The 17,222-nt window shown below is 39.5% G+C and overlaps 1 protein-coding gene across 14 annotated transcripts in view; it reads right to left on the bottom strand.

Annotated features, from left to right (window-relative positions):
* The window catches only part of MYRIP (myosin VIIA and Rab interacting protein), a 254,003-nt gene that overhangs the window by 35,537 nt on the left and 201,244 nt on the right, over nt 1-17,222 (bottom strand). For all 14 annotated transcript variants that reach the window (XR_014580615.1, XM_083826509.1, XM_083826515.1 and 11 more), the window contains 2 exons: nt 6,136-6,313; nt 2,372-3,018 (listed from right to left, as the gene is read on the bottom strand). Coding sequence is in view for 13 of the 14 variants with exons in the window: in XM_083826509.1 (XP_083682635.1) it covers nt 2,372-3,018; nt 6,136-6,313 (825 nt within the window). In the remaining variant the exon portion in view is untranslated. The remainder of the gene's footprint in view (nt 1-2,371; nt 3,019-6,135; nt 6,314-17,222) is intronic.

Genomic DNA, 17,222 nt, shown 5'->3' with positions numbered 1-17,222 from the left:
ATTGTTTTGAAAACATGGAACCAGAGTGCCGCTTCCTGCTCCACTGTGACTGAGGGAGCAGGAGAGCAGGAACAGTCTCTTTTTGCCTAAGGTAAAAAGGAGAATGGCTCAGAATCCCAAACCTTGCGTTTTGAGCACAACAGAGAGGTCTGAGCAGCACTGAAGATACAAAGCAACTCACAAGAGATTTGGAAAGAACTATCACTTTCTGCACCAGCTTGCTCTTTGAAATACACACTGATCTGCTGAAGGGTGCAGTCACAGCCTGGAAGCACCCTGCCTCTCTGTTCTCCCCTGGAGGGGACCTAACCTGTTGTAGTAGGCTTATGTGGAAAGGGGTTTGGTACCAGGGGGGCTGCAGGGATGCTCTCTGTGAGCAGAGCCCAGCAGCTTCCCCATGTCAGATCAGAGCCAGCTCCAGCTGGCTCCAAAAGGGACCCACCGCTGGCCAGAGCTGAGCCAGGGAGTGATGTTGGTTGGGCCTCTGGGAGAGCAGACTTAAGAAAGGGGAAAAAAACTGCTGCACAATAGCATCTAGGAGAGAGGAGTGAGAAAACGTGAGAGAAACAATTCCACAGACCCCAAGGTTAGTGCAGAAGAAGGGCAGGATGTGATCCAAGCACGGAGCAGAAGTTCCCCTGTGGCTTTTTTTTTTTCCCTTATTTAATTTTATTTTTTTGCTAGAAGTTTGCTTCTAGTTCTCACTGCTCTAGTCTGTTAGTGATAGGCAATGAATTACATTAATCTCCCTATGCTGAGTCTCTTTTGCCCATGACAATAATTGTTGAGCAATCTCCCTGTCCTTATCTCAACCCCTGAGCCCTTTCCATTGTATTTGCTTCCCCTCTTTCTCTGCGGAGGGGGAGTGAGAGAGGGATTGTGGTGGAGTTCAGCTGCCCAACAGGGTGAAACCACCACACCTGTGAGCAATGCTCATCTATACTCTGCAGACCAGTAGTATGTAGAAAGCTGCAATATGAATATAAGCACACACATACAGAACATGCACAAATATGTAAAGCCAGAAATTGAAATATATTTCTGTGTACAAAACATGGTCTTTGTACAGTCCCTCGAAAGTTCTGTTATTCTGTCTGATGTTCTAAGAAGTCTTTAATGGCCACTGATGTGTTGTTGGAGCACAGTATCATATCTAAGTCCCCCTCAACAGCTGTAGATCATAAATGTATGAGGACATGACTATAAATGAGTCAGTATAGAACACCCACACCTGTCTCCTAAAAGCAGAAGGAATAGATACAGAATTAACTATAGTTTACCCAGCATTAAAAACCCGCTCAAATCCTATAACCCTAACCTTGACTTATGATCAACTGTGCTGATGTTTTTCAGTGGGAGATACAGGCTAGTAGCACAAGCAAAGGGTAACTATTCCAGACATTCTAAGATTGCTTAGACAACTTTAAAGATTGGATCGGGTTGCTTGTAGTCAGAGGCATAGGGAGAAGACATTTAGCTCCTTGCTTCAGGTTCAACATTTTTGTACTACAGCAGTGGTCCAGCTACAGGATGTGAGAGGAGTAAGATATGGGAAATGGAATTGAACAAGTATTCAGTGTTCTCTTCTTCCAGAGTTAGAAGTGTGTTTGCACTGCTGAAAAATTCTGGGGGACAACTGGATCCCTTACATGCTATCAGTCCATAGCCTGGAAAAATCCTTGTAAAGAAGATGACTTCTTTACTTTCTGGTTATCTCATAATTGTTGTTTGAAAGAAATGTTTGGGGAGTGCTTTGCTATCTTTAACATCTATGATCAGTTTTTCCAAATTTGAGCACTTACTTTTTTTTTTAATAAATTGTCTAATTATTTAAATCTAAGTAGTTTGTAAACACTCACTAAAACACTTTAGAATTGAAACAATCAAGTGATCAATTAAAAGCAGACATCATTTGGACCATATTTCAAAAATATTCCTTTCTGAATTTCTGCTGCTCATTATCTTTATCCCATACGATGACAACAGCATACCAAAGATTCCCAGGTATATGAGTTATTTCTTATTCCAACAACAAAGGCGTTAGAATAAACAAAAAAGTCAACAGGTAATTACTCAACATTTGCTAGCTGTTGGCAAACCCTGCCTTTTTTTTTTAAGAACACTGCATTTTACAGTATTAACAATATCATTGATCAGATGGAAGTGGCATATCTGAGAAAGAAACAAAGCCTGTTCATGATATGTTTAACACTTTACCTTTGGTTCTTCTTGGTTATGAGGCATGAGGAGGACAAAGCTTGCAAGAACACTGCACCTTCCACTCACAACTCACATGCTATTGACAACACAGCTTGATTAGTTTTGCCCTGCTATTTTTGAGATCGCATTCAGAAAGATCAAACACAATTACCTGACTTAAATTCTTCACGTTGGCTTTTGTGTGTTTTTTTGCTTCACATATCTCTTTAGAGATTTTGTTCTTCCTCCACCTTCTTGATTTCTTTTGTAAATCATAATGAACTTCTTCAGTCTCGCTGCTATCCGAATATTCCAAGCTGGTTGCCTGCGGATTGAAATTTACATCCAGCTCTCCGTGGAAATGCTTTTTTTCCGTTCTGGGCACATCACTCTGAGTTCTGCTTTGTAACCAGAGAAGTTTGCTAGGTCCTTTAGCTTCCTGGGAAGAGTTTACTGAAGATGTTTCAGAATCAGAGAACAGTGTCTCAGTATTGATATATAACCCAGAGGAAGGTGAGGTTACTGCCTGGTACTGATCATTACCATAAACCCACTCAGAATCATACTGGGAACTGGTATAATAGAAATCATCTGGTAATTGCCGAGGTCTTTGATGCAGCTTGTTCAAGGCCACATTCCAGTTGTAGTCATCCTCGCTGTCTGAGCCCATCTCATCATATGCGGACACAACAGTGGATTCATTCTCCAAAGCTTCAAATACTTGACTCTTTGGTTTGGCGAGCATTCGAGGACGAGGCAAAGTAACATTCTGCAAAGCCACCCAGTTTCCATCAGTGCTTTGTAAAACAGGAGGAGGATCTATGAAAATGAAAGAATAACAAACTCTTTAATTACCACTATGTTATCACAGTGTGTAGAGCTCATTCTGCTTGCCAGTTTACAATCAACTGGCTGCAAATTGGAAGGTTCAGAAAAACTAATGAACAAATGAATGCATTGTTGCTACTATAAATTCTTTCATTCTCTGAGCTATGCTACTATACGTTCAATCAGAAGTCACCATTCAAAGTCATGGTGATGACAACTGCAAATGTGAGAATGCTTGGAACAAGGCTTTTTTTTTTTTTCCTGAAAGAATTTTTAGGAAAGAATGAAGAAACATCAATACACAGACACATATAAATCCCATGTTTCGCATATGTCTTTGATTCTGTGTGCAGTTTTGGTGCCCCATCTTGAAAAGGAAAGATGGAAAAGGATCTGACAATAGCAACAAAGTATGAGCCAGGTTCTGAAATAGCTTCCTTTTAAGGAATGATTAAATCTGGAGAAGAGAAGACAAAGATTCATGCTAGAAAAGATGGGGGAATCTCCTCCAATCTAACTACTAGAGAACGTCAAGTAAAACTAGTGAAATCTAGGTTCAAAAAAAATAAAAGAAAAAAAAGGGGAAAAAGAAAGAGAAAAAAAAAAAAAAAGAGGGATGCAATGAGTACCAGACCCGTGGAGCTTCTTGCCAAGGGTGTTATGGATACTGGTAATTAATCTGTGATAAAATGGAGATGGCTACGGACATGCAGGAAGAATCCATTGAAGGTTACTAAATACATCAAAACAGTTCCAACCGAGGCATACTCCTTATTGTAATAACTGATATAGGAGAAAAAAAAGGACTCGCTATCAAGCATGAGAATCTTTCTCCAGCGTGAGAAGCTTTCTTGTATTTTCCAACTATGCTCACTAATCTCAGTACAGGATTCTCTTGAGAGAAAGAAGACCTTCTTTCCATAAAAACATCTCTCCTTTCAAACAAAGCAACCAGCTTTGGAAGACATAAATCTCTAACAAAAATTGAATTCAGCTACAGCACATCACACGAACATCATGCAGTGGAGGGCCATACTGTTATGTTTTTTTCTCTCCCAAACCATAACCCCTTATTTTGCTTAGCAGCTACACATAAGAATCAGTCTAACATCCTCAGTTAACTGAAGAAAGGACAGGATAATAGTTGATTACATCTTAGAACGTAAGCAGGACAGAAAGGCAAGCCGCTGAGAATTTGTTTGAAAATACCTGGTTCAGTTTTATCCCAACTTCAACTAATGTCAAATGGTTCCTTCCTGATTTTTCAAAACATAGTCACTTATTTGAAAGAATGGATTTTGTACACAGTTCTTTGGGTATTCATTATAATTTATACATGTGAAAATGAAAATAGATTTTAATAAGTCTCATTATGAAACTATTGCAAATTCAGGATTTGGCTCTTGAGTCATCATTTAAACCAGTGCAAATTGTAATCAAAATGAATTGTGAACAGCTACATGACTAAAAAATGAATTGTGAACAGGCTACATGACTAAGAATGCCCACTAATGTTACCACTCCAGACACTTGGAAGAGACTTCTCGCATTTTCTGCAGCCTAATACAGAGCTATTTACTACTGCACAGGTGAGATCTTATTTCAACATATTAGCACACTCAGCTATTTAATGTAAGAAAGAAGCAGAGCAAATCCTCTGAGTAGAGCACCTGAAAGGAAACTGGGTCAATTTTCCTTTCTGCTATAGTTAAGCAACTGTTAAGTAGCAAATTGCCGAACAGTTGAATTCAATGAGATTGAAGTGGGTTCTTAAATTTAAGCACCCTAGTTTACTGAAAATAGGCCTTCAGCTAAAATGCCCAGAACAACATTTCTGACAGGAGGTTGAATGAAGAGTTCACAAAGTAAAGCATACTTAGTTAAGTCAGATTTTAATACTACTTTATTATCACATAATTTTCAGGGGGAGGAGACTATTCACGCTGTCTAATTTCCAGCCTCCCAAGTTCTGCAATTCCTCTCAACTGACATTACAGCAGCATGAATCAAATTGATAGGTAGCCTTGTCAGGGATTGCTAAAGGGATCAGATGGTCTCTACAGCTGCTACAAGAGAGGGCACAGGAATGAGCAGCCCTGTGTCATGGGAGAACAACAGCAAAAGGTAGGTCAGCTCTGCTGTTCCCCATCACTTGGAGCCAGGGGCTGCTGCTAAAATGAGCAGTTCATTGCTTCCCATTGTGTCAACGTGATCATTAGCACACCTGTGAGGATGACAGCTAACCAACTCTTTTGTGCAGCAGTTGCCTGATGTGGCTTCATGAACAGTAAAGCCAGAACAGGAAAAGAAGAAATTGGACCCCAGAAGAGCAGGAACCAACTTTTTCAAATACAGCCTGTACTTAACGGCATCTTGAAGTAAGCAGGGAACTGCATTCTAATCCAGGGTGCTGGTTAAGTAACGGAGCTGACTTATGATGTTACTTCATACATTGTCCATATTTACATCCATATCTAATGCACACAAAGAGGGAGGACATTGGTCTAGGGAAGCTGATGGTCTGTGAAGTTCCTACTCATACAGCTTCCTCCAACGTGTGCAGAAACAGCTGTTTTCAAGGCTGCACAGCACGCTGCGCTGGTGAATTCATCAGGGTTGAAAATAAAGGTGTGAGGGGGAATCTTAAACTTGAATTATTTCACTGTTTGGTTCACTATGTAACCTCAAAAACAGTTAACTTGTGCAACAGAAGGGAGACTGTGGGCATATGCAAACTCCTTCAACGGGAGGACAAGTAAGTAGGAAAAAAAAAAAAAAGCGGGGCCCTTAAGCTCTTGTGTCTTAGAAGCTCTGAAACACATCCAAGCTAGATACCTAATGTTTCCTAAAATTCCCAAATCAACTTCCCAAATGCCCAGATTTTGAATCTCTCCTTGGAAAAAAGCAATGGTAGGATAAGCAAGGATACATGCCAATGCGCCATGACACACAACCATCGCCAAATTCTCAGACATTTTTATATGTGACACCTGCAAGCACAGATGTCAACAGAAATTTTGTGGGCAAAGTTCTTGCTTTAAGTCTTACTTATTCCACATGGGTGTGAGAACCAAAAAAAGGAATCATACTCGTACTAGAAATATTTACTTGTTTCATTTAGCCTGTCCACACTTTTCCAGCTGGGTAATGCAGAGAGCTTGCGTTCCTTCTGTTTCCTGAATTGTCCTTTCTGCTGCCTCCAAAGAGCCTCAGACACAGACGATGCAGGGTCTAGTCCTTTACTGGGCATATCTTCACTAGCCAGGGAAAATGCAGACTGAGACCTCTGTGGGAATAAAAATCAATGAGCATAATTTTAAGATAGAAATATTTAGTTATCAAACTCTTTAATTAGTATGAGCATGGAAGTGTGGGGACTGCTAGCATCCAGAAATGGAATTTAAGTGGAACTTAATGAAACTTGATAATCTTTAAGGTCCCTTCCAACCTGAGCCATTCTATGATTCTATGATGATTCTAAGTTTCAGTGCTAGATTGCATATTTATGTGCATTTCTGATGTTATGCAAGGAGGCAGGAACTTGTTTGAACTACAAGGGACCAGATGGAAAGAAGTAATCAAGGTGTAGCTGTTCTGAATGTGCTTGATGAGGACTGATATCTAACAGTTCCCAATTCAAGCTAGCCAGAAAGAGATCCCATTGTGGTGAGACATGATGATCTATTGTTGGCTCAACAGGCCATCTGTTGTAACAATTTTCAGAAGTTAAAAATTAAGAAGAAAAAGCAAACAGCCTGTTCCCCAGAAATAAATCTGCAACTCAACTAATTTTAATGCTGAATTCTTTTGTTTGCTAGGATATGCATATCACACAATATGCTGGACAGTTTTATACAATCTTGCTAATGCATTCAACATAGCCTACAGTTGCACATCTATTTCTAGTAAGGTCACATTTCAAGCAAAAATGAGGTAAAATACTGTTATGATTGGTTAATGAGCTCTATTACTGAGGGAAAAGGGTTTCCCTTTGGATCCACATAGATACATCAGATATTTTAGTTTTGATTTAGGTATTGGGATCAGTTACAGAAGTCATATTTAAATTTGGCCAGGTTTTCAAAAAAGGTGAAAGCTGGCAGTGCCCTGCTGATTTCAGGAGAATTCACTCTTACATGTCAAATCATCTGTGTAATTCTAGAGACATGGCTAGAGCAGATTGACTCAAGTTTTATTATCCATCTGACACTATTTTGCTGTAGCAAAATTTATTTATTTTTAATTAATAATTTCGCTTTTGATGACTACATGCTTAGGCATCTTGTAAGGCAAAAGAGATCACTTTTTGAAATGACAATTAGCCTTTTCCCCCTTAACTTCTTACCACTCAAAAACTCTTTCTAGGCCTCCCTTGCAAGGTCATTTGAAATTGCCTGTATACACTAGGGTTTCATTAAGAAGTATGCTTTCAAGTAGTTCAGCTTCTTTACGCAGGCCATGTTGGCACTCTCAAATCTTTGTACATTTTAACTCATGTTCAAATTACAAATAATTAACTAAAACTGTTATTCTTAAAAGGGCCAGTTTTTGCCTGCATCAGAGCTCTGCTTTGCACTGTTGCTGATGAGGAAAAGGATAACTTGACTTTGAGATATTTTCAAGTCCCTTCAACTCCCAGGTCAGCATAAGCATTGCTGCGAGTCCTGCTGGCTTGAGAGCAACACTTACACACCTCTCTTCTGGCTGTAGCTCCTCCCATCTGAAATGCTCCTGTATGGAACCTATACATCATGCCAGAAGATTTAATTAACTGCAAATCTTCCCGTATCTTTGGCTCAGCAGCATGATTTCATAACAGATTCAGTAAAATGAAACATAGCCATGCACTAGGGTTTAGTTTGGCTTCTGAACTCTGGAGGAAAAGCCAGAATTATTGTCCTAGAATCAAATATTTTACAAACACAATGACCACACAACTTGGTGAAACTTGTCAATGCAAAGACAGCTCCTAATGTGATGCATAGGAATGTTTGCTTTCAAATTTGGTGACATGAACAACTAAGAATCACCTCACAGTCCTGTATAATTTTATTTTGTGGAGTCTTTCAAATGAGTCACTTTTACTTTCACAAACTTCACCTATAGTTTGGTGTATATTCAGGCTGTTACAAACCTCCAACCAAATCGAGATCACCTAAATCCTCTCTAACCCTGTAAAAGGGTTAATAATGTAACAATATAGACAGGTAAATAAACTATATTACTATAGAATTTGCTCCTTTTACTTTGTTTTCATCCTGTTATACAACTTGGTGAAAGCCAGGATATATGGACAGTATAAATAATTTTCCCACAAAGTTGCTGCCTAAACAATGATAAAGCTTAACTTTGCTGTGACTGACTTCACTTAGTTATAAAAAAAGGACTACCAAACTTCACATTCTTACAATCAATTAGGTCCAGTTCATGTCTGCCATATACTCTGATATTTTTGTGTTTAAGTTGTCACGTACTGAGAGCAGCAAGTGGTTGTGTCTGTCCCTATGTGCACAGTACGAAGAACATTCCCTTAAGTGAGTATTTTTGTCATATATGTGGCAAACAGACAGACAAGAAGAACTGCTGAAGAACCCAGAAGGAATATCCTACAGTAATAGTTTAATCACTATTATCTGTTTTCCCTTATTACTTAAAGAACTGAATCATAAGGAGGAGAAAAAAAAGTCACGAAAACCTTAAGTAGTCTGTTTAATGATAACCTGGGCTTAGATAATGAAAGCAACATGTTTTTTCTTATTTATGGAAAATCTGTAGGTTTGACAACTTTTCTGGTGTTTTGTTTAAATGGCAGCTTCTCGCCTGCCTACTCACCATTTCATAAACATCACAGTAAAGGTTGCATTATGGCAATGGCAGTATTTGCACTTAGCTCTCAGCTATCTTGAGATCTGCTAACAGCTAAGCTATGATAATGCAGAACTTGGCATGGGGTGCAAATATCATGGAAGGAGCTCAGCAAATCCTGCCCTAAGACCTCTGCTTCTGCAGCATCACTGCAAGACGGAACCTGAGCAACTTAAATCTAGCTTGGAGGCATCTGCACTGTGGGACAGATACATCCTTCAGATGGATTAGAAAATAGGCAATAGCATGAAGGATTTTAAAAGGGAGAAGGCTAGCATGAGGGGCCTGATGGACAAAAAGCACTGAAACACAGAAGCACAGCAAAGACACTGTCCCATGTAGTGATGGAGCCTAGGACCTCAAATACACTGGATGCTTATAGAAGACAAATGGATTCTTTTAAGTTGTGTGCTGAAACCTTCGGGGCAGGTCAGAGGGAAACTGTTGTCCACAGTTTCTGTCAACTTTCTGTGGACAGCACAAAAACAATATGTTAAACTACTGCTAATTCCCAGGAAAATTCCTCCAAATGCAAGAAAGGGAAAAAAGGTGCCTCTAAAACTTGGCTTGAAGCCTTCCACATCCTTTTCTATGCCTTATGTGAATCTTTGATAAAATCTGTCTTGGATTGCTCTGCTAGAAGTACAGCCTCTTCTCACTGAAGATGGTTCAATGTCACAGAAGGCTTGAGGACAGAAGAGTAATGCCATGCTATGACAGCTGACTGCATCCCAGCATTCAGATTCTGAAAAAGAGTAAAAAGATGCTACTGAGGAAGCTGTTGAACTAACACTCTTCACTACTACTTTTGCAGTTCCATGTAGCTGTTTTATCTAGAGAGATTAAAAAGATCAAAAATTGTCATTGCTAATAAGCTCCAATTAAGTTGTAAATAAAAGAAGAGGGCTGGGCTATCTCTTGTTCTGAAAGTCAGTTTTAGATAAGGATGGAAGGATAGATAATACAATTGTTTTACTCAGACAAATATGGGTGGAGAGGAAGTATAAATACTAACTCCTGATAGCAGTTCAAATGACTGGTACAACCACAGGTAACCCTGATAACTATACAAAAAAAGGACAGACAATACCCAAGACTGGGGCAGGAATATGACAGAAACATGTCTTGGCATGAGAAAAAATTGGTCTACAGTGGCATAGACATGCCCATTTTTTTTTATTATTATTTTTTTTTTCAAAGCACAAAAGCAAATGTCTAGAAGTTCACCTCTAATGAATTACTGGCCTGACTGGTGACTGTATTTGAAGAACAAATGACTCAAGACCTCCTTTTGTTTCCTTCATAATTAAGAGCAGAGACAAAATAGAAAGTTAGTCATCTGGGGTGAGGTTGCACAGCAAAAGCTCTAATCTTGGTTGGCACATTTGCATCACCTTCAGCTCAGCTGGCACTGCTTACTCAGCAGCTGTACAGCGATAGTTGCATGGCCGCCTGTGTGGGCTATAAACCCATGTAGATGCCTGCTGACTGCACTGCTATGCTTACTTGTGGCAGACTGCAGAAGTATATATTACTATGTTGCATTTGTGCCTGCCTTCTTCCTGGAGATAACAGCCCATCTGTAGATCCACATGGGATGCTTTTCATATAGGAAGCAAACATTAAACTTGAGGGAACAGGACTGAGAAGCCTACCTGGTGCTTCATGTAGCTGAATGTGGAGGCAGACAGGAGACAGAGGTAATGCCAGCTACACTGATAGGCTCTTGATCAGCTGACATTGGAAAAAAGGGGCATTTACTGAATGAATGGAGGAATCGTAGCCTAGAATCTTTATCCATTACCTACAAACTTGGACAGAAATAAGATCTCAAGCAGACAAACCAATCTAGTGCATTTGCCTCAAGCACACAAATAATACAGTAACCTAAATACAGTTTTCAAAAGGAGACAAAAATGTAGGAGCTCTGGTCCTGATTTATGAAAAAACAAGAAGTCAAGACCCTTCCCTCCTAGTTGAAAACACTGATACTTTTTCTAACCAGAAGTTCTGGTTCCTCAGAGAGAAAAACAAAAACAAACATACACCTGTCAGCCAAATGGTATTTTAGGTGTATTTATTTGTGACGAATTACAAAGCTGCCCTGCCCTCTATGTTTGCAGTCAGACACTAAAGTCCAACTGTTAGTTCCTGCAATAAATTAGTATATCGGGAGATGGCACTGCAACCAAACAGGTCGTTTGCTATACCCCTGGCACATGTTTCCTTCTTGGAGATACATGCTGCATACCAGACTGCTGTGCGGTACAGCACAGTTTGCAAAATACAGTATTGACAGGCATTTCCCAACACTTTAGTTAGATGAGTTGCCCACTGAATCCTGCCCAATGGCATCTGCTGTGAGATGTTTTGTTTATTTTTCAAAAAGAAATTCCAAACACATTATTTTTCTACCCCACCTCTTCAGGCAATTTCTGCTGCATAGTTATAACATCTTGACAGAGAGAACTCAGCCTTCATCTTGTACTGGGGTAGCACTAAAAGGAATAATTTTTGCATGTACAATCTCGTTTCACTGCTGTCCTATGTCAGTTCTGAAGATTAGAGAAGGATTGGATAAAAAGTAACCAGATATGAAGTCTTCTATTATTTAACAAATATAAATATTTCATCTTCTGAATGTTTATAACAATTTGCAAGCTTCTGGCCACTGGATTAATAAAACCAGAACAAGTAACCTAAGGGAAGAACAACTATTTATAAAATACATTTGTGAATATGATAATCTATTGATTATTTACCTTGAACAACTCTTTTATATGTACACATATTCTATGGGGAGATAATATACCTATTTTGTTCTACATTCTTCCCTAAAAGATGAAAAAGTATCATCAATGGTTAATTCCTTTTGCTTCTAAGCAGAAGCCAAATTAGTAATACAAAATAGATCCCCAAAGCAATTGGTTGAATTCTACATAGAATATTCTGGATCATGCATGTTTTTCTCCTCACTTCTCTCCCATTTCCCCCTTTCTTTGGTCTTGTGTAATTAGTAAAACCTAAATTTATTCTGCACTTATTTACAGTAGATAAAGGACTGTTTTAAACCCCTGGTGCCACAAGGGTAAGGCAGCCGCAGGGCCACTGTGACAGGAGCCCTTGCAAGCACTGGGACATCAACACAGGGGTTGAGAGCAGCGAAGGCACCTGTGGATCTGAGCAGCAGAGCCCTGTGTGCTGTGCAAGCTCCAGCCTATGGGGAAGCTGTTAAGCTGGGCTTTGAAGATTCCTTTTCTTATTCAGTGATGAAGCCTAAAATTGACAGCACAAACACAGGTGACTTAGGTACAACCATAACCATCCCCACTCCTCACCTGCAAATTTTACAGCTACACCTGTTAGTGGTGCAGCAAAAAAACTATCACCCACTTCTCATCTGTGCTCTATAAATACAGTCAGTGCACAGGCAGAACCAGCAGGTCCCACCCACCTGAGCAAATACTGTAGCAATCCTTAAACATCAACAGCTAATGCATCCTTTGGTAAGTAAACTCCCATACCAGGAAGAAGACAGGATGAGCTTGAGAACGGTGACACTCTGCCACACCATATTTATCTCTGGAAGTGATTTTCACTCTGCTCAAATGTATGCAATCCAGACATTTAGCAGAGGGAGTGAAATACCAAGCATCTGTTCCTTAGTTAATCTTGTATGTGGCAAAGTGTCTGTTAACAACTCTATGGCTTCTGAAAAGGGGCAAGAACAGGCAGACAAATGGGAAATTTTCATACTCAATTGAAAGAAAACTCCCTTCATGCTTTGCCCCAAACCCTGCTTAGGGTATCACACTATCCTGAAATGCCACCTCAAGAAGTAGCTTTGTGCCTGAGCCATCAGGGCAAATCCTTGAATAACAGACTGGGAGAAAGCAAAACTGCTCTTTCTCCTGTAAAAGCCTCAGAGCATCCATCCGTCCAGGGTCTGCCCAAGATGACTTGCTTGCTAATGACAGAGGAGACATAGCTTGGCTACGTGTTAGGTAGGTTTTCCATCCTTTCACCATCTGCTCAGACAGCTATTCCCTTTAACATTTCTGTTCCTATAACAGGAGTTCAAAAGTAATGCTCAGTTAATCAGGGATAGGTCCATCAGCAAAACGAATTGCACAGCTGCGTAAGAACATGTAGAGCCACATTTGGGTGTGCATTTATTTTGGTTCAGCCTAGATTAGCTGACCTTGAGGACCTGGAGATTATAAAGGAGAGAGACAGGAGATTATTCCCCAACAACCCCATTGATGCAGGGTATGCAAGCAGCTCTACACATTATCACACATAAGTATAATCCGGTTTTTGATGGACTTTTTTTTTTTTTTCCAAATAAGAAAACTCTATTGTTTTTAGCGCAAAGGATTTGTAAGCTAGTAGTAAGGAATATTTAAATATTGGTACCATAAGATGAGTATAGACATTCTTTTTTGTACTTATGGAATTAACAATTTGGGAAAGTGGTAGGATGCATAAAATAGCATAGTTCAATCAATGTCATGGATGTATGTGAGCAAGTCTGTAGAAGTTTCTGGTAAATCAATTATTACAAGCTCTGACAGGAATAGAGAGACGTAACAATGCAATTGTAATCTAAATAGTACCTTTGCAGGTACCTTTTTTAGGTCAGTTGTTATTACTTATCACGTATTCCTGAGTGGCTCACTCCTCCTGAACTTTAAGAAAACAACAAACAAAAAACCAGCAGTGCAGATGCTTCCCGGTCGCATAACACCCTTCATTTGAGGACACTGAGAGCTTAGTTAGCATCTTGTGATGACAGTATCATTGTATTATTTACAGATGAGAACATCATTTACACATTTACAGTAGAGAAACTGAAAAGGACAGATATCTGTTCTGGTATAGGGCAATATAATTATAAGTTGGTACTAGTCTACTCCACTGGAAGAGTGGATGTGTATAAAAGCATAGATGAAACAGCATTTTCATCTCAAGTCTAGTTGCAGCCTCACACATAAACTCACATTTTCTTCAAGGGAATACACATTACTGAACACAATTAATCTTTTTTTCTTTTTCTTTAATTTCTAGGTTGCTCAACCTTTCATGTCCCTTTCTGACCCTCATCTACAAAGCTGTGATCAAAAGAGCACTCACCCATCACAGAGGATCACTGCATGTCCTAGTCAAACAGCTTGACAGAGAAAGCCCTAAGTGTTCCGTGCTTATTTGCTTCTCTCTGTGACAATATACACCCTGTTTTCATCTAAAAATATAGTAAGATTTGTCAGGCAGCCTCTCTCTGAGCATCATAAGTTTTACATAAGACACTAAAGCTTTGTGATAACCAACAGGGTGTTAGGATAGCGTCTTTAAAAAAAACTGAAAGAACCATATATGATCTATATTCTTCAGAAAATAACGCTGTAGAATGACCATCTTTCTCTGTCCCTCTCCTATTCCCTTTCATGCCTTAAAACCCATCTTGGCTTGCTGGCAGTAAATATAATTCAGCTGAATTTAGGCCTGCATGGGCTTGATCATATATCTTGCATCCAAAACTGTCTTTTTGGATGTTTGTCAAGTGCATGAATAGTACTATACAACTGAGAATAAGTAATCTTCTGCAAAAGCTGCATCTCAAACAAATTCTAGTTTAAAATAATTCTACAAATACTACTTTAGAAGGACAATGCTGTTGAGCCTTGCAGTGAATGTTTAGCCACCTGAAACCTTAAAAAGTGATAACTGCTGAGTGAGGATTGCAAAGGCCTATCTTTTGATTGTTGTAGCCTATCCTTCTGCTACAGTGGAAGGTGGGAAATCAACAAGATTGCTGTGGCCAACACTGTCTTGATCTGAAATTCACGAAGCACCATATAGTCAGGTAACTCCAGATCATTTTTCCAGTAAGACCACAATGTTACACCTGCAAAACCAGCAGATTTTGTAGCGTGCAAAGTACTTAGAGAAAGCTGGATTGTCTCAAAATAAGTATGAATAAAAAAAGACCCATTATTTCTAAAGTACCAAGAGCTTTTCCATCTCAAAGTTTATTGTTCTTTCTTGTTCTGTGATAGGCTGTGCAGAGAAAATGGTGCTGCAGCTGGCTTTTGCTGGAAGGAAACAAGACAGTAAATAACTCATAAGGATACAGCTGATGGGTTTCTGGATAAACGAACACCTGCCTTATTGGAAGTAGGTCTCAGCAACACGTTCTGTGCAACCTTCTGATCCCAGCTTATGCATAAAAGCTAAAAGCTCCATCTATGACATGACATATTTATTACTTAGAAGTAAATATGATGCTTCTGATATGAGTCATTGACAGGTAAGAACTGATGTCTGCTGGCATAAATTTCTACAGTGTTATGCCTCCCTCATCTGAAGCAGCTCTTCTGCTGTATCATGAGACTGCTAAACAGGACTCCTCCTTAAAAAGCTTTTCTTCAAATATTTGTTTGGGACAAACCTATAAAGTTACAGAGCACCTGAAAAACCTTCAGGGATTTCCAAAGCAGTGTTGGACCTCAGGCTTTAAACCAAATCAAAAGAAAGAAAAAAAAAACAACTCACGGTACACAGGGGACCTTATAATTAGCTTAACCAGTAAACTTCTTCTTCCCTTGAGGGGCACCATAATGTGTATTTAATGAAATCCTCCTTTTCCCTATATTCTTAGCTGTTTTAAATACTATAAATTATGGATGAGCTGCTGTTTATATATGCAATCTTTTAGCTGTAAAATAAAGACTGCTAATACAGCACTTAAAGCACACCAGGATACCTGCACTCCATCAGTGTTTGAATGGGATACAATATGCCAACTGGTCATCTGCTATCACTGGCAGTGACGTATGGGAAGAAATGGAGTGAGAAAGCACAGAATCATCTGTTCGTTGTATTAAGCTCCTCCTATCCCAACACTATACAGCCTTTGCTTATTGGTAATGAGAAACAACTGGTGCCATCCATATCTTTTTATGAGATGGAGAAATAAAATATTCAGCCATGCAAAAAAATGTATTTTTAGCATGGGGAAGAGATCTTAAAGAAATTGAAAAGATAAAAAAGGAAAAGACAATAACTTCAGTACTGCAGTTAATCAATCAATAATACATTTCAGGGAGATACAAGGGGGGGTGGGCTCATTAATGCAAAGATCAATAGATTTTGCTCTAATTAAGCATGTCTCACACAGTTGGTCTGTTGAAGCTGTGATGTTCCTAGCTTCCAAAGCTCAAGTTCTCTGCATACAGCATTTACTTCATAATACAAAGAGGTAGAATAACTTATCTAATGGTCATTTCAAAGCAAGTGATTTTGGATGAGCAGAGAGGTAATGCAGGGCTTCCAAAGCTCACTGGAATTTTCTGGCTGATGTGGATGAGCTGCACATAAATAGCTGTGAGTAGAAGAAAATTACTTGGCAGCTGTAACGACACTGTTAGTAATCTGGGATTAATACAGATCCCCCCACTCTGTTAGCAAGTGTCTGATAATACAGTGCAATGCAATAAGGCACTTTCCTGTGCCTTTCTGTCATTGTTTTATTATTCGTTTATTCTTCCCTTATGTTTAATCTATACTGCTTTTGCTTGCTTCAAGTAATAAGTTGTTTGCCAAGTTAAAAAAAAAAGCCTTAAACAGACGGAGCTCTACTTAAACAATCCTTATGCGGAAACAGGTTAATGTAAGTAACTCCAGCCTCTGTAACAGCAAACTTGGATAGATTTGGGAAAAAAAAGAAACTTTTATTTTTCTTCCCTTAGGGTTGTTGTGGCTGACCTCTGCTCAACTAAGGCAACAAACACATACAGCTCAGTGGTAGGATGTGTACATGAAAATTGAGGGTTTGCATTATTTTGGTGTCATCAGTTAGGAAATGTGAAAACTTCACTTGTTTTAGTGCAGCCCATGAAGATTTTCTGTCACAAATTTGGACTCAAGAGCTCCAAAATCCTCCTGGAAGGCTGTAAGGAGCTTTTCCTGGGAAGTGGACCTGGGCGTAGTTATAACTGCCAGCTTCTCTGTAATAGAATCATAGAATCATAGAATCATAGAATATCCCGAGTTGGAAGGGACCCATAAGGATCATCAAGTCCAACTCCTGGCACCGCACAGGTCTGCCCAGAAGTTTAGACCATGTGACTAAGTGCACAGTCCAATCTCTTCTTAAATTCAGACAGGCTTGGTGCAGTGACTACTTCACTGGGGAGCCTGTTCCAGTGTGGAACCACCCTCTCGGTGAAGAATCTCTTCCTGATGTCCAGCCTAAACTTCCCCTGCCTCAGCTTCACACCATTCCTGTGGGTCCTGTCACTGGTGATAACAGAGAACAGGTCATCTGCCTC

The sequence above is a fragment of the Anser anser genome (genome assembly GCF_964211835.1).
Source record: "Anser anser genome assembly, chromosome: 2".
Lineage (NCBI taxonomy): Eukaryota > Metazoa > Chordata > Aves > Anseriformes > Anatidae > Anser > Anser anser.
Note: the sequence above shows the minus strand (reverse complement) of the source record. Positions and strands in the feature narration are given on the sequence as shown.